Genomic DNA, 26,857 nt, shown 5'->3' on the forward strand with positions numbered 1-26,857 from the left:
TCTCGGCCATGGCTGAGGTTGAGCACCTAAGGGGACTTTGTGTCCATGCTTGAGAGTGCTTGGGAGCCCTCCAACTCACTTGTGCTTGCTAGATTGCGAATCCATTGCGAGTGAGTGATTCTAGTGCGATTGCATTGAGAGATTGCATTGAGTGGCACTAGGTGATCGTATTGCAAGTCGGTGATGCTTGTTACTCCTAGAGGTTGCCACCTCCTAGATGGCTTGGTGCTGCTCTCTGTCGAAGCACGCAAAGAAAATTGTGCGATGCTCTGGAGAAGTGATTTGTGAGGGAGATTGTGCTCACCGCGCGGGAGCCACGAAGAGCAACTCTAGCAAAGTGTCATTGAGCTACCCTCACTTGTGGGTAGATTCTTGCAGTGCTCAACGTGTGGGCTTGGCGGGTGATGCCAATTAGCCGCCGAACCGCCAAGTGAGCGATCGACACAATGGGGACTAGCGCGTTGGCAAGCACGTGAACCTCGAGAGGGAAATCGTCGTGTCATCCTTGTCATCCCGTTGGTTTGCATCCCTGTTACACAAGTTTGTATTTACTTTCATATACATTGCGCTTGTGTAGTTGCTCTTGTAATTAGTTTACTTTTGTAGCTTGCTAGTTACCTTTTTACTTGTGTAGCATAGAAGTAGCTCCCTTGCGTGGCTAATTTGGTTTTAGCAACCTTGTTAGTCACATTGCTTAGTTTGTGTAGCTAAGTAATTTGCGCTCTCTAATTTAGCATTAGTTGTCTTATTATTGAACATTGCTAGTGAGCTTAGGAGTTTTGTGCTTTTGCTTACTAGTTACGTAGGAGCTCCTCCGTGTTTGAAGTACTAGTGACATAGGTTTGTGTGACCTTGCTCCTAGAATTGGTTAGGTGGGCTCTAGCTAGCCCAGCACTTTAGTTGCTTGTTTAGGATTTTTTCAAGGTACTTGATAACTTAGATAGAGGGGTGTAGTCTTGGCTAGACCGATAATTTTAATTCCGTATCTATTACGGTTAGCCGACGCGATTAATTTTAGAAAAGACTATTAACTCTCTTCTAGTCGGTCATCTCGACCCTACAGAGAGGAAAAAAACGGCTTCTAATGAGAAGCTATTTGAAAATATCTATTTGGTAGGAGAAGCTGAAAAAAACTTTGTGAAGCTAGACGATAAGATATACCAAACAGGCCCTTAGACCTAACTCGTAACTAGTCAGGTGTATCAAAAAGTCTGACATAAAGAAAACTTTCTCTTCTGTTAAAATTTTTGTTCCCTGACTAACACTTTCATTAGTTTGGGCAAGTAATGGTGTTAACTCTAAGGGAAAAGGATAATCTTGTCCCTCCTTTGTTTTTTTTAAGTTAGTATGCTTATTAGGCACCCATTTTTTTTGTCAGCGTATTTTTTTGTCATTTTAAGAGAGGATATTTAAATGGAACGATAACAAAATGAGAACGAAAAAAATAGTGCTAGCAGAAAAAATATGGTGTCAAAATATCTTAAAATGACAAAAAAACACTGAAAGAAAATGACGTCCAAGAAAAGAAAGGAGGACAAAATTATCCTTTCTCCTCAAGTTAACACCCTGACGGAAATGCCAGGAAGAGAAGAAAATGTTAAAAGTGAATAAATACGAAGATTTAAACTTTCGATGTGAATAAATAGGGAAGGAATTTTTTTTATACGAGATAGATATCATCAAACAGACCCTCGGTGGTACATCTAAATTTGAAACTTTTTTTAATGGCACGTTAGAAAGACTCTCAAATCAAACCCACCGCTCCCCGAAAGCCCATTTCGGACCACGCCACTCTCAAACCCTAACCTCACCCTGTCACGGTGTCACCCATGGTGCAGGACGCACCCAACGCACTTGCCTCCGACGCCGATCACCCCGCCCCGCCGTCGCGCCTCCTTTCTAAGCACCGCCCGCGCCGCCGCGCCGCGGCCCCTCGCCCGCCCCTGCCACCACCTGCGCCGCCAGCGCCCGCGCGTGGCCTGCCCGATCTCAGCCTGTGCCACTGCTGCGGCGTCCGCTTCCCAACGCCCCAGCCGGGGGCCAGGTCCAAGCGCCGCCCGGTCCGTCCACTCAGCTCCCTATGGCGCGTCGTCCTCCTCTGCGCCGAATGCCTCTCCCTCGTCCGCTCCGCCGCTGTATGCTCCTACTGCCTCTCCCTCGACAACCTGCCGCCCGAGGACTCCGCCGTCGTCTGCCGCCGCTGCAAGCGCTGTGTCCACCGATCCTGTATCCCCGCCGAACACCGCACGACCGTGATCCAGCCGGTCGATGTGGAGGATTTCCTCTGCGTCGATTGCTGCCCCACCGTGAGATCGAAGAACGGGGGCTTCAATTTGGGGCTGAATCTGGAGGCTTGCTTCTGGGATCGTACCTCCGTTGCTGGGGAGAACGCTCTGAGGAAGGCTGCGGAGGTGAAGTTGGCTTCTAAGCGGGGTAACAACGCTGTTGGCAGCAGTGGGCTGGTGGGGAGGAACAGTGGTGTTCCGGTTCTGCTGGACGAAGAGTTAGCTTTGCAGCTACACCTGGCAATGAATGGATCACAGAGGATTTCACGTTCGGGTAATTCAGCTGGTGGTGGCTCTGCCGAGCCAGGCAAGGGGAAGAATGATGGGGTTGGTGGTAGGATTTGCAACATAAATCAGGAGATTTGCATAACCAATATGATGGCTCAGCTTGATGAAGAAGAAGAACCAGGTTGCAACAGGGTTTTAAAGTGCCTTAGGAGTTCTGATTCCTCTGTCACAGTGGTTCTTGCGCTGGAATGTGTGAAAGGTAAACACGCTGAGGAGAGCATGAAAGCTAAAAGAAAAGGCCCTCATGTGATTACACAGCAGGATGATTTGGTGGATCCCTATAAGAAGTATATCAAAAGGAGCTCAAGCAAGTTGGCAAAAGATGGATATGTTGAGAACCGGAACATGTGTGATGGGATGGACATAGATGCTGATCATGGTGGTAATGGGGTGGCTCCTATGAAATAGACTGCTTGTGCCATTCTGAGGTACTAATTTCTTTTAACAAATGCCTTTTATGTCATTCTGCTATTGAAGCACAACATCCAGTGCAACTTCATGTTGCCCAAGTAAATGCTAGTTATATGCCATTGCAAAGATGTCGAAGATGCAAAATGCCATTGGGAAATGTCATCCGAGTTAGATGATGTTACAACAATAACAAATAAGCCTTTAAGTCCCAAATAAGTTGAGGTAGGCTAGAGTTGAAACCCAGCAGAAGCAATCAAGGTTCAGGCACGTGAATAGCTGTCTTCAAGCACTCCTATCTAAGGTTAAGTCTTTGGGTATATTCCATCATTTCAAGTCTCCTTTTATTGCCTCTACCTAAGTCAACTTCGGTCTTCCTCTGCCTCTCTTCATGTTACTATCCTGGTTTAGGTTTCACTATGCACCGGTGTCTCTGGAGGTCTCCGTTGGACATGTTCAAACCATCTCAACCGGTGTTGGACATGATTTTTTTCAATTAGTGCTACCCCTAATCTATCACGTATATCATCGTTCCGAACTCGATCCCTTCTTGTATGACCGTAAATCCAACGCAACATACGCATTTTCGCGACACTTATCTGTTGAACATGTCGTCTTTTCGTAGGCCAACATTCTGCACCATACAATATAGCAGGTCTAATTGTCGTCCTATAAAACATGTCTTTTAGCTTTTGTGGTACACTTTTGTCACATAGGACACCAGATACTTGCCGCCACTTCATCCACCCTGCTTTGATTCTATGGCTAACATCTTCATCAATATCCCCGTCTCTCTGTAGCATTGATCCTAAATATCGAAACGTATCCTTCCTAAGCACTACCTGACCTTTCAAACTAATATCTTTCTTCTCCCGAATAGTAGTGCCGAAGTCACATCTTATATACTCAGTTTTAGTTCTACTGAGTCTAAAACTTTTGGACTCCAAAGTCTCTTGCCATAACTCCAGTTTCTGATTCACTCCTGTTCGGCTTTCATCAACTAACACTACATCGTCCGCGAAAAGCATACACCAAGGGATGTCTCCTTGTATGTCCTTTGTGACCTTATCCATTACTAAGACAAACAAATAAGGGCTAAAAGCTGACCCTTGATGTAGTCCTATCCTAATCGGGAAATCATCTGTGTCTCCATCACTTGTTCGAACTCTAGTCACAACATTGTTGTACATGTCCTTAATGAGCCCGATGTACTTCGTTGGGACTTTATGTTTGTCCAAAGCCCACCACATAACATTCCTTGGTATTTTATCATAAGCCTTCTCCAAGTCAATAAAAACCATGTGTAGGTCCTTCTTCTTCTCCCTGTACCGCTCCATAACTTGTTTTATTAAGAAAATGGCTTCTATGGTTGACCTTCCGGGTATGAAACTAAATTGGTTCATAGAGACCCGCGTTATTGCTCTCAAGCGATGCTCGATAACTCTTTTCTATAGCTTCATAGTATGACTCATCAACTTAATTCCCCGATAATTAGTACAACTTTGAATATCCCCTTTATTCTTATAGATCGGTACCAATATACTTCTCCTTCACTCATCAGGCATCTTGTTCGATCGAAAAATATGGTTGAACAGCTTGGTTAGCCATATTATAACTATGTCCCCGAGGCATCTCCACACCACGATTGGAATACCATCCGGTCCGATCGCCTTGCCTTCTTTCATCCTTTTCAACGCCTCTCTGACATCAGATTCTTGGATTCTCCGCACAAAGGGCCTATTGGTGTCATCAAAAGAGTCATCTAACTGAAAGATTGTGTCCGTATTCTCACCATTGAACAATTTGTCAAAATACTCTTGCCATTGATGTCGGATCTCATCCTCCTTCACCAAGAGATGCTCCCTTTCATCCTTAATGCACTTAACTTGGTTGAAGTCCCTTGTCTTTCTCTCACGAACCTTAGCCATCCTATAAATGTCCTTCTCTCCTTCCTTCGTACTCAAACGTTGGTAAAGATCTTCGTACGCTCTACCCTTTGCCACACTTATAGCTCGCTTTGCAGTCTTCTTTGCCACCTTGTACTTCTCTATGTTGTCCACCCTCCTGTCATGGTACAAGTGTCTATAACACTCTTTTTTCTCCTTAATAGCCCTTTGGACTTTCTCATTCCACCACCAAGTATCTTTAGCCTCGCCTCCACTTCTTTTGGTTACTCCACACACCTCTGATGCCACCTTCTGAATATTGGTTGCCATCTTCTCCCACATGTTGTTTATGTCCTCTTCTTCCTTCCAAGAGCCCTCTTTGATAACAATTTCCCTGAATACCTCTGATGTCTCCCCTTTCAATTTCCACCACTTTGGTCTTTCAATCTTAGCTTGTTTATCCCTACGGGCACGCACCTGAAAACGAAAGTCTGCCACCAAAAGCTTATGTTGAGAAACAACACACTCCCTTGGTATCACCTTGCAACCCAAGCATGCTCGTTTGTCCTTTCTTCTTGTGAGGACAAAGTTAATCTGGCTAGAGTGTTGTCCGCTACTGAAGGTCACTAGATGAGATTCTCTCTTTCTAAAGAAAGTGTTGGCTATCATCAGGTCAAAAGCTACCGCGAAGTCTAGAACTTCCTCCCCCTCCTGATTCCTACTACCATACCCAAAACCTCCATGAACTGCCTCGAAACCTGCGCTTGTAGTACCTACATGCCCATTAAGATCTCCTCCTATAAAAAGCTTCTCACCAAATATTTATTAATTCATGAAAGGCCATTAAGACAATATCACATTGTCACTTAGGCCATCTAGTTCTTTCCCCATCTAGTTCTTTCCTCATGTAGGTCACGGTACCAGCTTTCTTTGCTATTTTTGCCACTGCAGTCCACTAAGGGAGTGTTTAGCCTTTTACTAACTCATGCCTAGTCTTGCAATTTATCAACAACCTTGCAACTTAGTCCCTCTGTTCTAATATTTCGTGCATGGATCTAGGGACATATACTATAGTTCCAAAAGGAAAATCAATGTAGGATGACCATCCATACCCCTACCCCTATTATATGTTATATGTTAAAATACATTCATTTATCTTACATTAGGGTATCTAGTTAGGGGTGGGGAGCAGAAATACTACTATAATTACATTCTGGATATCCTTAGTGAGCAAATATTGTGGATCGGTTACTCTCATGGCCATGAACAAATATTTTGAAACGAAGGGAGTATTCTTGCCCATTGCCCACACCACCACCTAATTTGCTGGGACAATAACTATAGCTTCTCTTTCCCTTTGCGATCTTGATGAAACATTACTTCCTTCTGTTGGTTCGCAAGCATCAAAGAAGTGGCTAAACAAAGGCAAGGGATTAACAACATGACCATAATAGTTCCATGCTGATGGCTACATGAATAAACAAATTTTGTGATAGGTGGATTAGTTCATCAAGATCATGACACAAGTGGTGGACCTGGTCAAATGACAAGACATAAGGGGCGGGCTGACGGGTGCGGCAACCTGTGTTTGGCCAGTCGATCAACCGTCCAGCAACAGTTGTTGATTGCTAGCCAGATGAAGAATCTGTATTTTAGTGGAGCCCAACTCCTCCAAATCCTTCTCCAAGGAAAAAACAGCTTAGGCTGACTTGCTACAGTAGGTGCTGGATTGTGTCAACTTCCAACGAAAGTGGTCAGGTGTACATTGCTTCAAAAATACTCCATCAACCAAATCCCGGACCTGCAAATATTCGACCAAGACCTAGACAGATAGAGCACCTCTAATGTCTTTCACCCATCAATAATTGTTGAGGGCCTGAGCAAATGTCCTAGCCTTTATTATCCTTTTAGGAACCGGACTGTACAGGTTGGGGGCAAGCTCAGCCATAGTATTTCCTTGTAGCCAACGATCTTTCCAGAATTTTATAGATTCTCCAAGGCCCAATATACAGACAACAGCGACGCCAAAAAGGGCTTGGCCATTCTGCTGAACTTGGATAGGTAATCCGCCCAAAGTCGCGAATTGTCTGTTTTTTATAGCCCACAGCCACTTGATACGCAGATCCCCTACTCAGCCTGCCATACTGCAAAGGGCGGTGAATCTTTTCCCAAGAAACTAGACAATTTCCACCATTGGCCTGCTCCTGACCTTTCCAAAGAAACCCTCTTCGCTTCCTGTCAATTGCTTTAAACACCCATTTTGGCAAATCCAAAGCAATCAAGTAATGGATAGTAGTGTCTGTCAACACGGCACCTACCATGATTAATCTTCCAGCCCTGTTCATGAGAGAGGACTTCCAACCTGGAAGATGATCAGCGACCTTATCCACTAGTGGCAACAGATCGGACTTTGTAGGTTTACGTATTGTGAGCGATAGGCCAAGGTAAGTGCAAGGGAAACACATAACAAATTATTGGAGGTGAGAACTAAATCCTTCTCTGAACATTGAATGGGTTTGAATGGGTGTCACTCAACTTTTTGTCAAGTTAGTCTTGAGACCCAAGGCATGGCCAAAAATTTGTAGCACCAGCATGATAGTATGGTGATCAAGTGATCAACACTTGAAGACCAAAGGAATACTACTGCATCATCTGCATAGAAAGAAACCCTGTGCTTGGCTCCTTGGACAGCAAGTGGTTGCAGCAGATTCATTTTAGCAGCATGGTTCACCAGGGAGGCAGGGAATTAAGAACATCCATAACAAGGATAAACAACATTGGGGACAAAGGATCTCCCTGACAAAGTCCTCAAAGATGAGATATAGATTCCCCAGGCTCTCCATTCAAAATAATCTGTGTCGAGGAGGTAGATAACAGCAGACATATGAGATTCATCCAGCACTAACAAAAACCCATTTGTTGTAATACTTCCAACAAGAAGATCAAGAAACTGAGTCAGAAGCCTTAGAAATGTCTAACTTCAGGTGGATGTGTGGCTCCTTTTTGTGCAGGCTCCTAGCCATTTGTTGGACAATTAAGAAGTTATCGTGAATATTCCTTCCTCACACAAAAGCACTTTGATTTGTAACTGGTAAACAAAGGAGCTAATCGGTTGGCCAGGATTTTTGTCACCAACTTCACAAAGCTGTATACAAGGCTAATCGGTCTGTAGTCTTTAACTTGCATGGCATCCGCCTTTTAATGGGTAACAGAGTTATGAAAGCTATGTTGAGGAGTTTCAATCTGAAAACATGACCACACTCAATAGCTGAAAGAGCCTGCAGCACATCACCTTTTATAATGTCCCAACAGGACCTAAAAAATGGCCCGTGAACCCATCTGGCCCCGGGGCTTTCCCATGCTTCCTCTTCCGAGAATGGCTCATCATGGGACGCAAGATCATGTTGCTGTATATGGAGGGCAGCAAGGTCTATTGTATAGTCTCTGTCTTCAGTCGAACCTAGCAGATTATCATAGAAATCCAGAACAGCATCCTGTTTATCCTCTTGAGATATGACAATCTGATCACCAACCTGAAGTTTAGCGGCAAAAGTCTCCTTGGAGATTCCTAGATTGACTGAGCATTGAAATGTTTTAATTGTATGAATCTTCTCAAACACTAACAACAATGCATTATTTGCAATGTCATTGAGGCATCTTTTGCTGTCTTTTTATTTTTGTGTGTGATCAATTATATTTTAAGATGTTCAATCAAATTTTTCGATGTAGTAAGCATTGTACTGCATGCACTGCTGCAAATTATTAGACCATATTGTCAAACTTGCAAACATTTGTCAGAAGATAGTAACCTTCACTCTTTTTCCTTTTAACAATTACAGCGGTCATATCAATGAAAGTTACTATTGTACAACAGGTTATTGTTGGCAACAGGAGATGGCATCGCAGCCAGAAACTAGAAAAATGAACATAGTAACTTTTGTTTGTGATGATCACATGGAACCAACAGCAGCAGTACTTTTAAAACAGCTCAGCAGCCATGTAGTTGCTGGTTTTTCCTGATTACATGCTGCAACAGCTTCACATTATTGAAGAATCTGATGAGGCTTCTGTGGAATTATGAGCTGAGATGAACCTGGTAAGCATTGGAATTCTGGTTTCAGAGCGCTCTAATTTCGAGGATTAACTTCTGTTCCATTTTAAGCGTGTAGTAAATTGCAAGGAAGTCCTTTACTTCTGTTCACAGATTGCAATCAGTTTCGCGTGCTCCAAAGGTAATATTTGATTACCATAGTTGCAGGGATTTAATAAATCCACGAGTTAGAAATGGCCATTTAATGTTGAATAAGAATGAATGCCTTCTTGTTCTATTAGATATGGAGATGAATAACAGACACATTGTTGTGAATGTGGTTTAATTCCATAACAATGAAATAAACATGTCGCTTCACATGCAAACTGTTGTTTGAGCAACTTGGTTATTCCATGAGTTTTATTATATTTATATTTTAGTTCACATGAATTGTTTATGAACCTCTTTCTTTGTTACTAATTAACTAGACTCCATTTTGAAATATATGACATTTAGGACAACCTTGTTGTAAGTGTCATGTATTTAAAAACAGGGAACAATGTCAAAGTTATTAGATTTGCTAGAGGCAGGCTATTTAGCTTTTGGATATCCATGTTAATCTTGTTGGTGTTTTGGTGACTTCAAAAGTCTATGGGTTGCTAGGAAATTTTAGTATGTACAATATTTGTATCTTATCTTTGCCAATTTATTTAGATTCTTTTGATTCCAAGTTTTTTTATTTTAGTGTTGTAGATGTAGTTATAGTTCTTAGAATTGGCGTTGAAACAAAAAGAATAAGGACGAACCTTACAGTTATAATCATGTAAAATTGATTTGTAATTGGGGGCACATTACATTTATCAAAGTCCACGAAAAGTTGCAAATTTTGTACAGTGTTGTTCTTTTATTTTTGTTAAATAAAGCTTACAGTGAGGGCCTCCCCTGCTGTATTTTCCGCTCAAAACGAAACATTGAAAAAAAAATGTGCTTCTAAATGTGAAGAAAGAATGGATTCAAACAACAACAACAACAACAAAGCCCTTAAGTCCCAAACAAGTTGGGGTAGGCTAGAGTTGAAACCTAGCAGAAGCAATCAAGGTTCAGGCACGTGAATAATTGTCTTTCAAGCACTCCTATCTAAGGCTAAGTCTTTGGGTATATTCCATCCTTTCAAGTCTTCTTTTATTGCCTCTACCCAAGTCAACTTCGGTCTTCCTCTGCCTTTCTTCACGTTACTATCCTAGCCTAGGATTTCACTACGCACCGGTGCCTCTGGAGATCTCTGTTGGACATGTCCAAACCATCTCAACCGGTGTTGGACAAGCTTCTCTTCAATTGGTGCTACCCCTAATCTATCACGTATATCATCGTTCCGAACTCGATCCCTTCTTGTATGACCGCAAATCCAACGCAACATACGCATTTCCGCGACACTTATCTGTTGAACATGTCGTCTTTTCGTAGGTCAACATTCTGCACCATACAACATAGCAGGTCTAATCGCCGTCCTATAAAACTTGCCTTTTAGCTTCTGTGGTATCCTTTTGTCACATAGGACACCAGATGCTTGCTGCCACTTCATCCACCCTGTTTTGATTCTATGGCTAACATCTTCATCAATATCCCTGTCTCTCTGTAGCATTGATTCTAAATTTCGAAAGGTATCCTTCTTAGGCACTACTTGACATTCCAAACTAATATCTTCCTTCTTCCGAATAGTAGTGCCGAAGTCACATCTCATATACTCAGTTTTAGTTCTACTGAGTCTAAAACCTTTGGACTCCAAAGTCTCCCGCCATTACTCCAGTTTCTGATTCACTCCTATTCGGTTTTCATCAACTAGCACTACATCGTCCGCGAAAAGCATACACCAAGGGATGTCTCCTTGTATGTCCCTTGTGACCTCATCCATTACTAAGGCAAACAAATAAGGGCTCAAAGCTGACCCTTGATGTAGTCCAATAGCTATGTCCCCGAGACATCTCTACACCTTGATTGGGATACCATCTGGTCCTATCGCCTTACCTCCTTTCATCCTTTTCAACGCCTCTCTGACCTCAGATTCTTAGATTCTCCGCACAAAATGCCTATTGGTGTCATCAAAAGAGTCATCCAACTGAAAGGTTGTGTCCGTATTCTCACCATTGAACAATTTGTCAAAATACTCTTGCCATCGATGTCGGATCTCATCCTCCTTCACAAAGAGATGCTCCCTTTCATCCTTAATGCACTTAACTTGGTTGAAGTCCCTTCTCTTTCTCTCACGAACTTTAGTCATCCTATAAATGTCCTTTCTCCTTCCTTCGTACTCAAACGTTGGTAAAGATCCTCGTACGCTCTACCCTTTGTCACACTTACAGCTCGCTTTGCAGTCTTCTTTGCCACTTTGTACTTTTCTATGTTGTCCACACTCCTGTCATGGTACAAGCGTCTATAACACTCTTTTTTCTCCTTAATAGCCTTTTGGACTTCCTCGTTCCACCACCAAGTATCTTTAGCCTCGCCTCCGCTTCTTTTGGTTACTCCACACATCTCTGAGGCCACCTTCCGAATGTTGGTTGCCATCTTCTCCCACATGTTGTTTATGTCTTCTTCTTCCTTCCAAGAGCCCTCTTTGATAACCTTTTCCCTGAATACCTCTGACGTCTCCCCTTTCAGTTTTCACCATTTTGTTCTTTCAATCTTAGCTTGTTTATCCCTATGGTCGCGCACCTGAAAATGAAAGTCTGCCACCAAAAGCTTATGTTGAGAAACAACACACTCCCCTGGTATCACCTTGCAACCTAAGCATGCTCGTTTGTCCTTTCTTCTTGTGAGGACAAAATCAATCTGGCTAGAGTGTTGTCCGCTACTGAAGGTCACTAGATGAGATTCTCTCTTTCTAAAGAAAGTGTTGGCTATCATCAGGTCAATAGCAACCGCGAAGTCTAGAACTTCCTCTCCCTCCTAATTCCTACTACCATACCCAAAACCTCCATGAACTGCCTCGAAACTTGCGCTTGTAGTACCTACATGCCCATTAAGATCTCCTATAAAAAGCTTCTTACTACTGGGTATAGCTCTAATCAGGCCATCTAAGTCTTTCCAGAACTGTCTCTTAGCACTCTCGTCGAGGCCTACTTGGGGGGCATGCGCACTAATTACGTTCAGGACCATATCACCAATGACAAGCTTGACTAAGATAATCCTATCTCTTTGCCTTCTCACTCCCACCACACTATTCTTGAGGCTCTTATCAATTAAAACTTCTACTCCATTTCTATTCGCAACTGTCCCTGTGTACCAAAGCTTGAAACCTGTATTGTCCACCTCCTTCGCCTTCTGACCCTTCCATTTAGTCTCTTGAACGCATAATATATTTACATGCCTCCTACTCGTGGTATCAACTAATTCTCTTAACTTACCTGTAAGTGACCCTACATTTCAACTGCCTAAACAGATCCTAGTTGGTTCGACTAGCTTCCTTACCCTTCGCACCCGTCGAATCAAATGTGAAGACCCTTGCTCATTTTTCACTACACCCGGGCGCCGATGTAGCGCGCCACTAAGGATGCGACGACCCGATCCTTGATCACTTGACACCGTGCCTAGATCGCGACACGGCGCGTCACGGGGGTGACGACCCGGCCCTTGCTCATTTAACGTCATACCCGGGTTCCGATATGGCGCGTCGCTAAGAGGGTTACGTCCCAACGATTTTTTTTTCGGGTTTCATCTCCATTAGAATGGCTAGATTTAACGTTGGCTCGCCACGTCTAACACAACCCTCCTCCTTTACCAGGGCTTGGGACCTGCTATATTGAGACAACATAGGCGGAGTTAAAGAATGGATTCAAACAACAGATTAAATAAAAAAACTATGATACACAATCACCAGAAACTTGGGTTGATTGGATCATGGGTCGGGGTTAAGGGTCACTGACCGCAATTGTCTAAAAAAATGTTTAGTGTATGAAGGCCCATCAAATGTAGACCCATATGGCCCATGTGGCTCTCTCTATCTTCTCAAATCCTGAGGTCAGTAACATGGTACCAAAGCCATGGATTAGGGTTAGGGTTAGACTCATCTAATCTAGTCCACTCATGATCCATTTTTTTCTCGGTGTGGCCCGTCACTGGCCGCCTGTCGTTGCCTCTTGCGCGGCCCGTTCGTTGATCTTCTGCGCTACTCCACGCGCGACTACGCATCGTCCGCGCCCCTTATCCCGTACCGGTTGTCTGCGTGGCCCGTTCGTGTGTTCCTTCGCCCCGTGTGACCCGTCATTGTCCCCATTACCAGCGTAGCTGGGCTCTTCGTCTTCGCGGAATCACCATGCTTCCCGTCCGTCTGCGCTTCCCAGTCCATCCACGCGGCCCGTTGTCGCGGTTTGCTGCTTCCCCGTGGCCTATAACTCCGCCCGTGACTCGCTCCTCCGCCCGCGAATCGTCGTGACTCACTTATCCGCTCGCGCGAATCGTTGCGCGTGCCAACGTTTGTCCGGCCTTCAACCGCCTGCTCGCCTTCCTCGATATTCCCCAGCAGTGGTGTGTTCTGTCCATGCTCTGTTCTGCAGCGTTCTATTGCTTGGTGTTCTGTTCTATGCTGTCCTATGCGGGTCTGCTCTGCTCTACTGCTGTTGTTCAGCCTGTTTGCTTGTTGGTTTCAGCCAGGGCTTATCAGCCAGCCAACAGTGTTTTCCTCTCACAACAAACCAGCACTAGCCGGGCTTATCAGCCCAGAAACCAACCAGCGAACAGGCCGGTTGAGTGTTGCCTTCTCCAGATAATCATGTCATAGCCCAATCTCATTGTCTTCCCTATGAAGCTTAATGGTCCGTCTAACTATCAAGAGTGGGCATTTTCTGTCAAAACTATATTAAGGGGCCATGGTCTTGCATATACATTGATGCCTCTTTTGATAACGAGTCTTGAGCACCATGAGTCCGCTAAGCAGATGTGGGACTATTTGTAGGGGTGATATGTTTAGAATAGTGGCGCTCTTCTGCTTACACTGATGCAAGGACTTCATGACCTTCAGCAGAATGAGATGTCCATAGAGTACTACACCGCCTTTTGATTGCGTGATGGGACCTTTTGTCCCCATGGTTCCTAAGTGTGAGCAAGGGTGTTCTAGCTGTTGTGCTAAAAAGAACAAGTTTTATACTCATGGATGTGCCACAACCTCACCTTGGTGCTGGGGTTGCTGTATTGGTTTTAGTCCGGTTTTCCAAAATTAACCAGACGAAGGGGTTTTGCCTCGTTTTTCCCCAAAAACGAGGCTGTTGATATATATCAATATATATTCAGGTGGGGATTCAATCACCCCTGGTTCAAAAAAAAGAAGAACAAGTTCATTGAGAAATTCCTCATATCAGTTTTGTCATGGATTGAGGTCTGATTTTGGGCCCATTTGTAAGCAGTTGTTGAATGCTCCTACGACTACATCCATTGCTGATGTGTTGTTTGCCTTGATTGCTGAAGAGACATGTCTTAGTTCCATGTCAACTTCTGCATCAGTACCTCACTGTTTTAACAGCTTCTCAAGAGACCAACGCAGTGAAGGGCAGCTCTTCTGAGCCTTGTGAGCATCACAAGAAGACCTTCTGCCACCCACGCCTCCAACCCAGCTGGCGCTGCCCCCACCACCAGCATGGAGGGGCATCAGGTGAAGCGCCTCTTCCCGTCTGAGATGGAGGAACGCTGTCGCTTGGGGCTGTGTTACAACTGTAACGAGAAGTTCGGGCACGGCCACAATAAGGTGTGTCTTGCCTAATGGGCCAATGTCATGTGGGGGCAAGCAGTACATGCGCAGGGACGCTGCCGGGAGCGCGTCGAGCGTGCCGCGCGCAATGTAGGCGTTTTGGTTAGGCAGGCTATCAGCCACGGCTTGAGTTTAGGAGATTACCATCTCTGGTTTGTTAGTGGCCCAGGGCCTATTTACCATCTGGTATGAGACTTTAACAATTATCTCCACTCCTAATCTCCCTTCTTGAACATAGGGTGCCGAGGGGAAAAACCTCGTCCCATTACCGATCGAGACTACGAGCTTCGTAGACAAGGTCCTTCCTCCTTGAACCCCAACGCCCTTGACAACCAATTTGATTCTTGGCGCCCAAAAGGCCAAAACAGTGGACTTCTCACATTTGCCACCCAAAATGTATTTCTTGATTGCTTAGACCATCTTCAGCAGTCCCCCAATCCATCTCCCCCAATATAGCTGTATTGGTGGCCACCAATATTGCTTTTGGGTTTTATTGGTGGTGTTGCTCCAGCAGTTCCCCAATACTCATCACCAATACAGTGGGCCCTACCTGTCAGTTTATGTTTTTCCGTCCCTTTCCTCTTCCCTCCGTGCTCCTCTCGACTCGCGACATGGCCATGGCCGCTGTGGGAGCGTCCGCCGTCGCCGGCGACGAGGTCCCGCAGGCACCAGATCCCGCGCGGAGGTGGAGAGGCGCCAGATCCAGGAGTGGTGCTGCTGGATCCAGCAGGTCGAGGCGCGGCACGGCTCCGACGGGTCAGCACGCCTCCGACGATGCCTTCCGCGCCAACGCTGGTGGCGTCCTTCTGGACGGCGAAGGAGGTTGACCTCTCTGCCAACACCCAGCACTGAGACGAGGCGTTGTCCCCCGACGAGGGCCACTTCATCTCCCTCGTGCTCGCCTTCTTCGCTGCCTCCGACGGCATCGTGCTCGAGAACCTCGCCTCCCGCTTCAAGTCTGACTGGGCCATGCGCTGGATCGACGGCGGGGAGCGCTCTCATGGCTGCCACCGCAAACCACGAGCAGTGATGGGGAAGAAGATGATAGTTAGCTGTGGGCCCCAGCTTTTGGGGGAGATGCAACTCCCCCTCTATTTGAGGGGAGATGGGGTGTTTTTTGGTGGCCACCAAAAAAGGGGGGGGGGGGTGTTATTGGGGGACTGCTGGAGAAGAAAAAGTGACCCATCTCCCCCAATATGACAGTTTTATGGGGATGAGTACCCTGTTCGCTTGGCTAATAAACCATGATTGAAAGTACTATTGGCTGATTTGTTGTGAGAGAAAAATACTGTTCGTTGGCTGAAAAAGTACGACTTATAAGCCAAGCGAACAGGGCGGAGGAGTGGGATTGGGGGACTGCTGGAGATGCTCTTAGCACCCAAAACATTGCCACCCTTGCAAATTTGCCGTTTCGACCTTTTCTAGTGTTTTGATTATCTTTTCCACTCTCAACCCATATGAATTGACCATTTTGCCCTTTGGTCAGGTTGAGCCCTTCCTGGCTTCACCACAACCATCCATTTGCACCCAACAGTGGCAACATTGCCCCGTGCCTCTTTTTGCAGCAATGAAGGGCACATACCCATCAAATAAGTTGAAATATCAAATGACTATACAAGATGAGTAGCGATGGTGTGCTGATCATGTACTCGCAAACCATATATGCGAGGAGGGTCTTCATGGCCAGGCATTGCAGTAATGATGTCAGCCACCACAACTGCCACAAGTGCATCTCCACTGTGTGACCCATGCGGAATGATGAGGGCTGATGGGTTGGAACAGCTGGGGCAGATGAAGCACCTCCCTGTGCACCTTCCTTGCTGTTTGGCTCACCAAGAATCCACGTCATGTGCCGCCTCATAACTGGCGGCGCCTGTTTCGTGGGCAACTGGAGCTGATGTGATGAGGGGGTTTGAAATAGAGACCGACTGCGCCCACTCGCCACGTGGATGCATAACTACCCATGCCACTGGTTTGGTGTCACCGTCCAAATCGCCTAGGCCAAGAGTTCCTGCTTCAAGCATGCAGGAGGCGGCTGCCAACATATATATGAATAAAGAAGAAAGACCCATCATTTATGTATGAGTTTGCTCAGGATGATTTGATGTCAATGGTCTTTGACACCAACACCCCCCCACCCCCCCAAAAAAAAATCTCAGTGTGGCTATGTGGATTGTTGCTATATTTTCATAAAGCTGTGTTTCTGATTATACTTCATAGGTAGAAAGATATTTTGTCCTTTTTGTGCATGCTGAACCACTTGAAAAACTTGAGCAAGTTTATTAGAATTTCCTTGCTGATTCAGCACTGCTGCCAGTTTGTAGTGAGTTGGTCTGAATTTATTTATCATTTGAATTTTCTGATACATATATCAATACCTTTTCAGCTCATAGCTTAATTGATGCTCTCGCAAGGCTGCACAAAGTGGGCTGAATGTTCAAGGAGGGCAAAGGAGCATGAAGAGGAGGGCTGGATTTATGTACTGTAAAATGTTTGTGAACTATGTTCCCTTTCATGTACAAAATTGCAATGGATTTTTCTCATGATGGTAGATCCAGTTATTTTTTGTTAAATTTTGGATAAAGATAGTTACTTTCAAATTTGTTGATAGTCATGTTAACCATCACCTCTCATTTACCTGGACTTTTGTAATTATGTCTAGCGCTTGACATTTTTTTTTCTTTTTTGCCTATCGGCATATCCAGAACCAATTTTTATTCTCTTCTACTGCCCTCATGAATAATGTTCTTGCAGAGGCTCTATCTGGTTTGGACTTGCAGAGGCTCTATCTGGTTTGGATGTTTCATGTTTAACAATGAGTTAGCATTTTTGTTTTATCTTTCTTTCATGACTCTCATGAGTACTCGACGCCATGAAGAGTTTAGGCTTGCATACATAAATGGATTAATGCAACTTCCTGAAAACTTTCTGAGCGTAAGGCTGATTAGGATGGAGCATGGGACATTGTTACAGAGTTAACCTCATTTGGTCATTGGCATTTAAACCTCGAGTTCTGGGTATTGTGTGAAAGGAATACTCTTTGTCACGTACTGAGCACGGAAAAGCTTCATGTACCAGAAAACCATCAAAATCATAAAGTTACCACATCTGTTTTTTTTTATGGTTTGGCTGATTTCCTTAGATTGTGTGATAAGAGGCGCGAGTCTGAAATGGATGCTGTTTAGCGCTGAATCTGCTATTTGAGATGCAAGCACGGATTTAAACGGGACCATAGTCTGGGCTCTATAATTATGTATGTGCACTATTTCAGACTGAAGGAGTCTGAATCAATGTATTCACGGACCATCCCGCGGTGAGGGCTGAACTGTCAGCACGAAAATTACATAGCCCAGAAAATGCAGAATTTTGTATACAACTTTTTAAAATTGAGTTTAAAATGTTAAAATGCTCATAATATTAATAATTAATAATTATACAATGGGAACGAACGGATCATGACAATTAGATTGGGGATGGCTTTAAATTATAATTGCATGTCGGTTATATATCTAGCAGTTTATGGTTCGAATAGTACAGAACCATGCTCGTATCCACAAAACCAGCAGATAAGACTTTTGTTTATTCTCTAAAAAGGGGGCGTACCTAGTGCAGAGAGCTCTCGTTCTGTGCGGGGTCTGGGGAAGGATGTCAGTGGCAAGTTTTACAGTTTTACCCTCGCCTGTGCAATGCGAGGAGACCGCGACTCGAACCCGAGACTTTTGTTTATTCTATATCGGTAAATAAATTATGGTAATGATATTATTTGGGTGTCCGTTCCTCCAAACGCCACCTCCACGAGCCTTGTGCGCCGCTGCCGCCACCACCAATACCAGCGGCCTTAGAAAGGGAGGGGCCCAGAGGTGATAGCCGAATAAGTGTTGTTGACGATTCAACGGTTGGCGAGCTTGGCCGCCGAGCGGGCGGGGTCGGACAGCCGGTGGGCAGTGCCGGCAACAGGAAGCTGAGGTAAGTCACCAGGATTGCTATTAGGAGTGGGCGGCCGGTGATCAGGTCACCGGCGGCCACAATGGCGTCCAAGGTGGCGGCGACAGGGAGGAGTGTGGCAGAACGGCCTAATTTAATCCACTTCCAAGAGTACTTGTCTTTCATTAGACACTAAGTACCCAGAGAAGCACACTAAATCTAATAGTTTTGTCGAGTACACCCAATGGGAGAACTCAAAAATCTATATTTTTTATCATAATTATAAACAAGTGAATAAAGCTTACAACATTCTTAACAATTTCATAAATCACAGAATTACATAAAATCAGAGTTATTACAAAAACATGTTTTATACGGCAGCCGAAAGAATAATTATAGTGTAACATGAATAAGAGTTGATACTTTACAGGTTTACAAGACTTGCAGCAGAAAATAAAATATGATTCAAGTTGTAGTGAAAATAAATATTTATTCAAAGATATGTCTAAGCATTTAACATGATAAACAATTATACAAGATGTGATAGCAGAGTTGTAAGAGTCTTTTCTTTATAAAACATTTGACGATGGTTATAAATAAAAACTATGATCATAGCGTAAAAGGAATTCTCGCTGAGCCCACCAGGAGGTATCCACGGACAAGAGTTAGCTCTAGCTTCTACCTGTTACCTGCAACAGGAGGAATAAAACCTTGAGTACTCGAGTGTATTCAGCAAGACTTACCCGATACGAGAAAATGAAATGACTCCAAAGATATGCAATGCTTATTTGGTTTGCTGGTTTGTTGAACTTGCAGGAAGCATTACTAATATTGCATCCTTATATTCAAAGTTTTATCACTCATGATTATTTTATTAGCTAACCATCATAGGTAAGCACCTTTACTACTTTCAAGCATGTGGTAAGCAATCAGAATTATTTTAAGTCCTCGTTCATGTTTCAGTTCTTGCTACGGTGCCAAACCACAATCAAGTAAGTATCATCTCAAAAGAAACGGCGATTGGTGAACTGATATATATCCCAGCTGGGTACCCCAAACACACGCCTCGTCTGAACCCAAAAACACATACAAGACTAACCCTTCCCAATCCTATCACAGGGTATAGGTCCTTGCCCAAACTCGGACTCCAAGTCCCAACCCTTGGACCTATGCGGCAGTTTGGCACACTTGGAACTCCACCTGTCCCTGCCTCCATACAAGTTGGCTTGGAAAGAGTCGGAACCCATGACAAGAATGGTGCACGAGCCTTCCCGCTCCCACGAAGCAAGTATGTGATGAGAACATTCAAAACTTGACACCATCCACAGCAATAGACGGTCCTTAATCGACTTAGGTGGAAAACCATGCAACCAAGACAAAAGCCCTGCAGCCACAAGACCCATCCCGCTGCACCCACCAATATCCCTAACAACCTTTCCTGTTTCCTGCCCGGTCACCAATTACTTTCCACCAATTTTCATGAGAGTAATAATTAACCTATTGTGAGCAATGGCAGGTCGCTCACTCTATCGATGGGTCCTAAGCATAGCAACTACACGAACCTGCAACTAGTAGGACTCATATGATAGATTTTATGCATATGGTTTCCATAAAACTCCTGCAACGTAATGCACAAACGTTTATATACGATGAATATATAAAATATGGATCATGCACCGAGCTTGCCTAGATAAACAACAATATAAATAAATTAGCATTTCCATCTCATGATCCATTCACTAATACATCGTCTTCTGGTTCGGCTCCAATATCACGTCCACGTGCCCATCATCTAGCGCACCTAAATGAGATGCAACGATGCAAATACGTGAATGTAAAGAAAGCACACACGATGCATTTTATCAAGATAGCACACACATAAGTCATATCTACAGCCCAACCACTCTTAACGCTACTAGGAAACACTTAATTTTGTCACAAGCAAAGAGGGCATCACCAAGATCAAGGAATTCATGTATAAATGAACTTCTATTATCATTCAAAAGTTTAATTAAACATCTATATAATAAAGAAATGCAACACATATATAACCATAACCATACCAAGCTTCAAATCACTACTAACATGGTGAGCACCAACCAACTAACAGCAAGCGAGAAAAAAACAACAACATAAAAATATATTTATATTACTATTTAGTTTCCATTAATCTCTTATATATTAAGACATTCATTTCTAAAAAAGGTGGTGTGGTAAACATTTAGTTTGAAGCTGAGATTTTTATGGGTGATAGATTATAACAAAACAGGGCTACAATTAAAAAATTATATGTTCAGGTTTAGTAGATTAATTATTACAATAAAAACAAGTTTTTATTGCAATAAATCATGTGAGAACAAGATAAACTTATAGATCAACATTTTCTGTAAACACCTAACAATCTTAAGTGTTCATTTTTACATAAAAACATGATACAAAGGCAATGGAAACCTATTTTATATTTTTACACACTTTTATTATTTATAAACCATTTATTAAGCACCAAACAAGTTAAATAAATAACTCAGTTATACGACATCCAATGAACATGAAACTTTTACCACACATCAAACATCACACGGTTAGCCTACCACAAACTTTTCATATCAATTGAAGCAATATTACTGCAGATATGAATTTTAGACCTAAAAAGCATAGAGGAAAACCAACAGCAAAAACTTTAAACTAAAACATGTCATATTATACATCTACTGCATAGATCTACTCATAAGAGTTCAAAACAATAGGATTTGCCATTTTAGGATTTTTCTACGAATTAATATGCATTTTAGAAGTTTCAACCAATTAAAATATAAAAGAAAAAGAAAAGCTATATAAGGACAAACACTTCGGTGGCGTTTGGCAAATGGGTTACGAGAGATTGGATTAGGAAAGAAAAATAGACGAATGACTAAGATTAAATGAGGTATAAAGAATGGAGGGCTAGAATACAATATTAGGTGGATATCATTTCGTTATCTCATCGGCTAAACATTGCCTTTGTGCTAAAACCCCTAGATTTTCTTCTAACCAACCCGCAGTCCAAACACTCTATGAAAACTGTTCATCCGGGTCATGGGATTTACAATGGGGACCCTAGATTTGTTTCTATTCTATTATTCTCATCCTTACACGAACACGGAGCAGAGCACGCACAACGCCGGTCGGGGATGGGGCCGATTAGGCCGGGCTGGCGTGCTTCGGAGGCGGGGTGGTGGCGTGGGGGCGTGGCCGGGCCCAGCCGCGCATGGGGTGGCCGCGCCTCGCCCCGCGGTGGCCGACAGGGGCACCGCGGTGGGCGCGACGGTCGGCGCGCGGCTGGCGGCAGCGGCGGGTTACTGGCGATGCCGGCCCGGATGAGCGTGTGCGTGGGGGAGAGGAGAGGGTCGCGGAGCTGGTGGAGGTGTGGGTTGTGCTCGGGGGAGGCTTGGAGCAAGGGGAACGGGCGGCGGTGGCCGAAGCTCGAGCCAGCGTCCATGGCGGACGGGAGCCGGGCGAGAGAGAGACAGCCGCGGCCATGGATTTTATGGAACCGCTGGCCATGACGCTCGATCCAGCGGTCAGCGTCGCACAGGACGGCACCGCGCGGTCAAGGCTGGTGACGCGCGTGCGCGGGAGCGCAGCAGCGCGGAGCCAGTTGGGCAGCAGCACGGGGTTAGGCGAGCAGCAGCGCGTGGCCAGGCGGGCAGCGCAGCAGGGTTACGGTGAGCATGGCAGGGACGAGCCGCGTGGTCTGCCCACGCGGTGACCGCAGCCAGCAGAGAGAATGGCGCGAAAAGACCTGTTTACGCAGAAATTTTAAAGAAATCAATTTATTTAAAAAAAACACAGGAACAGAAAAAAAAAAACTTCCGCGTTCGAAACACGGCCTTACTGGGTTTGGATTTGGACTCAGTTATTCGCCAGCTTCTGTTTGTAATCGGACCAAGAAACTGTAACAACATTTAATCTTGGGTGAAAGAGCTACAACATTGTTTAAGTGTCCCGGGTAAAACAGTGAATGGATGTGGAGACATGGGAGATCAAAGTTGGGTTCGTCAGCATTTATCAGACTTAAATATTCCAAGTCCCTTACCGAATTTGCTTTGTATTCAAACTTTAAAGCACTATTTAATCTTATCCATATGCAAACTAGGTACAAACAAGTACTCTACCACCAAGAACATAACTTATACTAAGGTTTTCATATTGACAAAATTTTAAGTATATTAAAAACAATTATTTATTTAGTTGTCAAAAAGCTATTACGTAAATTAAACAAGCTAATGTTTTTGGCATTTTTTAATCATTTTCTCCACATTTTTCAAACGTAAACGCTAAACAACTTCTGTTCAAAAGTTTATTTACATGAGTTTAAGCACACAAGCAAGGTTGGTTAATCAACACACATAATGATTTTATTCATAAAAATGATTCAACAAACATGTATTTTATCATTTCATGCAAGAGTTGATCACCAAGCATAGAAAAACTTATTTATCAAGTTTTATTAAGTCTTAAACTATTGCTAAATAGCAGGTGTGTAACACCAGGGGTGTTACAAGGAGGAGGTAAGTCGCCAGGATTGGGATTAGGAAGGGTGGGGAAGGAGTGGCGGGGGTGGACGGTGCCTAGGGCGGCGTCCGAGCACTACTACAAAACATAGATATTGTAACACATTCTTGTAACACATTTATCGAAGTGTTCTAGAAAAATTTGATAGTAACACAAACCAATGTGTTACAAACTAGGTTTGTAACACAACGCGTTTGTTTTATGAAAATGTGTTACTAACGATGATTATAGTAACACAAAATTAATGTTCCTAGTAAAATGTTACAAAAGTGGCACTATATTATAACACATAAGCGGAACATTTTAAATGTGCGAGAAATACGTACCCTACGGTAGCACAAAATAATGTTTCAACTAAAGTGTTACAAAGAAACAAATATATGTTGACCTATAAATTCATGGCAGATAAGAAGATCGCACTAGGTATCATCATGGATGATAGACAATCACATCGTCATCCTAAATGATACCTAAGCAACAAGTAGGCGCTTAAAAAGGTTGTGCAGATGCTAAAGCCTACTTTCAAACTATTCGCTCAAGACGCTATGGATGGAGTGATATTACAAGAGAAAAATGTATGACAGGGAAAACTAAAAAATAGAAAACTACCTAAAATTAAATTGGAGAATATTACAATTCTTATGATTCTATTGGTTGAACCCACTACTTATCTCGACTCTACAACCATATAAAGTGATGTAAAATTTAATATTTTTGGTCATTAAGAAAACCAATCATATTATAACTCATTTTCACATGATTTTGCTTTCTATATTCAAAATCCAAGTGAAAACATTTCTTCATTCTGAGTCTAACAAAAAGCCTTGCAAAGAAATACATTCCCTTTGCTTCTTTCGAGTACTGAGAAAAGAAAATTTGTCTTATCATTTCAACTCAGTCGCAATCCCACCTCAAACATTTATTCTTGTATAACCACAATCCATCCTTGAATTTCAAATGAAATATTCTTCAACTACATACTTTTCTGATCTACTAGGTCAACCAACCTTACTTGGTTATTTAAAAAAATACAATAAATACCAGCAGACATGGTAGCAAAACAGTGTAGTTAAATCAAATAAGTAATCATCATACAGTACGTGAACATAGACAATGTTCTAAAATGCCAAAAAAGGCCACAAAAGAAGGTATCTGTGTACACCTTAAGAACAATATTTGAAGCAATTTTTAAAAAATGCCTTCACAACAGAATTAGGTGATATGGAAACCGCATCGAAGGTGTGTTTGAGGTGATATCTAGAATAGGACCAAGCATCATTATCATCATTTTACATATAACATATGAATTCATAGAGAGTTTGAGAATTAAAAATCAGTCATATATGCTCTCCAACTTCTTGACCAAGCATCCAGCATACTCTGGCTATGTAACAAGATGACTAGGGGCGCCACAAACAATAGTAACCTGCAATACTAGAAAAAGGAAAATAATCTAAGAATGTTGATATACTATATTCAGAAAAATGATAAAGGATATAAAACCAAGACAATTTCAATATACGTTGCATCAGACTAATTATAAATAATTATGTTAATATAGTTGTAGTGACTGACCTGAATTGAAGCTAGAATCTGTATCAACACTGGAAAATTGCTTCCAGTGCTTCTCTTGTCCAGTCATACACCCATTGAATCCTATAATAAAAAAACATGGTTAAGGATCCTAACGTTATTGTGGTGCGTAAAGCATATATAGAACTTTGCCAAAACTCGCTATCATTTGATAGTCCATGTGTGCTGGTCCTCTTGAAATCTTCCCTTTTTAAACAATAAGATACTTGCTTTAGTGCCGATCTTCCAATAAATAATTTCATTTCAAATGCAACACATGCAAATGGCTTAAGTGTTCGATTTTTAGGAAAAACTTCGAATTACTTTGATAGGAAGAAAAGACAACCTCACTACTAGATGTTATTTAGAAAGATAGTTGTATTTTGGATATAAACAAATGGCTAACTAAATTCCCCTCCCTCTCCCTCCTCCACCTCCCTCCCTCCAATTAATTAAATGTGATTGGAATAATCTTGCGATACTTTTGCTGCAAGACATGAGAATATCAATTGTTTCCCTATGCAAAACAGATAGAATTATAGCACATCCATTAAAGAAACATAACTGAATCCAAAGACCCATCTTCTCCGCTTCTTTTTTGCACTGTCTTGTAATTTCACCAATCTTACCTATGTGGCATATCAATTGTTTCACTAGTAAGGCAAAGTACACATGAGAGTTCAGAAGTTTTAGACTGACTAAAAATCCAAACGAACACCTTTCATCCATAGCATGTTCTCCTTTCATCCATAGCATGTTCTCCTTGTCTAGTCTCAACTTGTTTCAGCTTGTTCTCTCTCACAGAATACTATTGAATCAGCCGAAATCAGCCGTCCACATTTTCCAAACTGGATCAGCCGAACACCCCGTAAATAATATGCCATAACCCTAGGTTAGTCATTAACCATTGGGCTATCTAATTAATTGCATCCATCTTGACTTTAAAATCAAATTCGCAGCCATGAATAGACCCTTATGTGCACTGTTAGACTGGCCTAATATTTACAGTTCAGATAGTGTCAAAAGTCAAAAGCGCCGTCTCTCCTTCCAAAGACAATTGCAGAGAAAAATTAATTTACTGTATGTACAGAGAGGGGGATGAAGGGTAGAAGGAAACCTGACTTCCTCTGTGTTTGTGTTTATGCCAACACCGATTACCTGCCCAATATGTGATCACCACGCTGCACACTAGACGAGAAGACAATTAGAGCAGCAAAGATATTTAATTCAAAAAGAGAGGGAGGAAGGTGTAGGGATAGGAAGGGGAGAACGATCTGTTTCCTCTATTTTTGCCTTCACGGCAAAACACCCTTTATCTGTCGTTGATTGAATCTCTGAGGTTTACGGCCATGGCAGCATACCAGCACAACAAAGAAGCAAAATAGATTGAATCGGAGGAGGAAGAAAAGCTTTCAGGAAGGAACAGTTTAGAGGCCGTGATTTTAGGGGCTAGTGGCGTAGAGATTGGATTGGACGTGGCTGCATAGGAGAAGGATTTCTGTTGGCGCGCCAAGATTTCCGCCGTCCAACCAAATTCGTGACTCCATATCTTGTTCCCGCGGGGATAGCTTTATATCCGAAATTATCCCCATTTATATTATCCAAATCATATAGCACTTATATATTTATCGTTGGCTGTAATTAGATTTGGGTTGTAGTCCTCCTGGTACTGTGCGCTCAAGGTTATATATGATTGTCTTGAGTTCAATACCAAGTTACTTTATGTTTTTTTTTTCATTTTTCTAGACAAACTTAGATAGATGTTTAGGTTGAATCCTCTGTGCCTTGTTAAATTTTTGTAGAAGAAAGTCATTTTATAAATAGGGATCAATATATGAGTATAAATATTAAAATTAATAATCCCTCCTTTTTAAATTGTAAGTCGATCTGACTTTTCTAGATACATAGCTTCTATTACGTACCTAGATATAAATTATGTCTAGAAACATAGTAACGACTTACATTTTGGAATATAAAGAATACTATTTTCCATGTTCTTATCTTTTAAATAGATTTAATTGGTATATATTATTAATATTACAAAGTTAATCCACCTTGTAAGCATTACGTGCTAATGGTACGGTGAAAAAAATATTTTTCAGCTAAGACATACTCTAAGACCCCGTTTGGAACATGAAAAATTTTCATGTTTCCTTTTTATCTATAAAAA

The 26,857-nt window shown here is 42.8% G+C and overlaps 1 protein-coding gene and 1 long non-coding RNA gene across 9 annotated transcripts; one reads left to right on the forward strand and one right to left on the reverse strand.

The window, feature by feature from the left end:
- The first annotated feature begins 1,751 nt into the window (after positions 1-1,751).
- Positions 1,752-17,405, forward strand: LOC136528000 (uncharacterized). Of its 7 annotated transcripts, none has more exons than XR_010776961.1 (4): positions 1,752-3,001; positions 8,742-8,963; positions 9,030-9,099; positions 17,024-17,404. XR_010776961.1 is itself a non-coding variant. In XM_066520878.1 (2 exons), the coding sequence occupies exon 1, from the start codon at positions 1,830-1,832 to the stop codon at positions 2,979-2,981; it is 1,152 nt and encodes a 383-aa protein (XP_066376975.1). In that variant the 5' UTR covers positions 1,752-1,829; the 3' UTR covers positions 2,982-3,001; positions 17,024-17,405. The 7 variants fall into 7 exon arrangements, 3 of the variants coding, with proteins under 3 accessions (XP_066376975.1, XP_066376974.1, XP_066376973.1); XR_010776962.1 differs by having other exon boundaries at positions 9,037-9,099; XR_010776960.1 differs by having other exon boundaries at positions 8,742-9,099.
- A 6,878-nt stretch (positions 17,406-24,283) lies between these two features.
- Positions 24,284-26,215, reverse strand: LOC136525290 (uncharacterized). 2 transcript variants are annotated; one of them, XR_010776479.1, is made up of 3 exons: positions 25,805-26,215; positions 24,691-24,771; positions 24,284-24,541 (listed from the first exon to the last, which is right to left on the reverse strand). It is a non-coding gene; the product is annotated as an uncharacterized lncRNA (long non-coding RNA). The 2 variants fall into 2 exon arrangements; XR_010776478.1 differs by having other exon boundaries at positions 24,284-24,549.
- Positions 26,216-26,857: the final 642 nt, after the last annotated feature.

Source organism: Miscanthus floridulus, chromosome 19 (assembly GCF_019320115.1).
Source record: "Miscanthus floridulus cultivar M001 chromosome 19, ASM1932011v1, whole genome shotgun sequence".
Classification (NCBI taxonomy): domain Eukaryota; kingdom Viridiplantae; phylum Streptophyta; class Magnoliopsida; order Poales; family Poaceae; genus Miscanthus; species Miscanthus floridulus.

What these genes read in the sequence shown, in the direction of transcription:
- LOC136528000 (XM_066520878.1), top strand. Translation starts at nt 1,830, where the DNA reads ATGGTGCAGGACGCACCCAACGCACTTGCCTCCGACGCCGATCACCCC.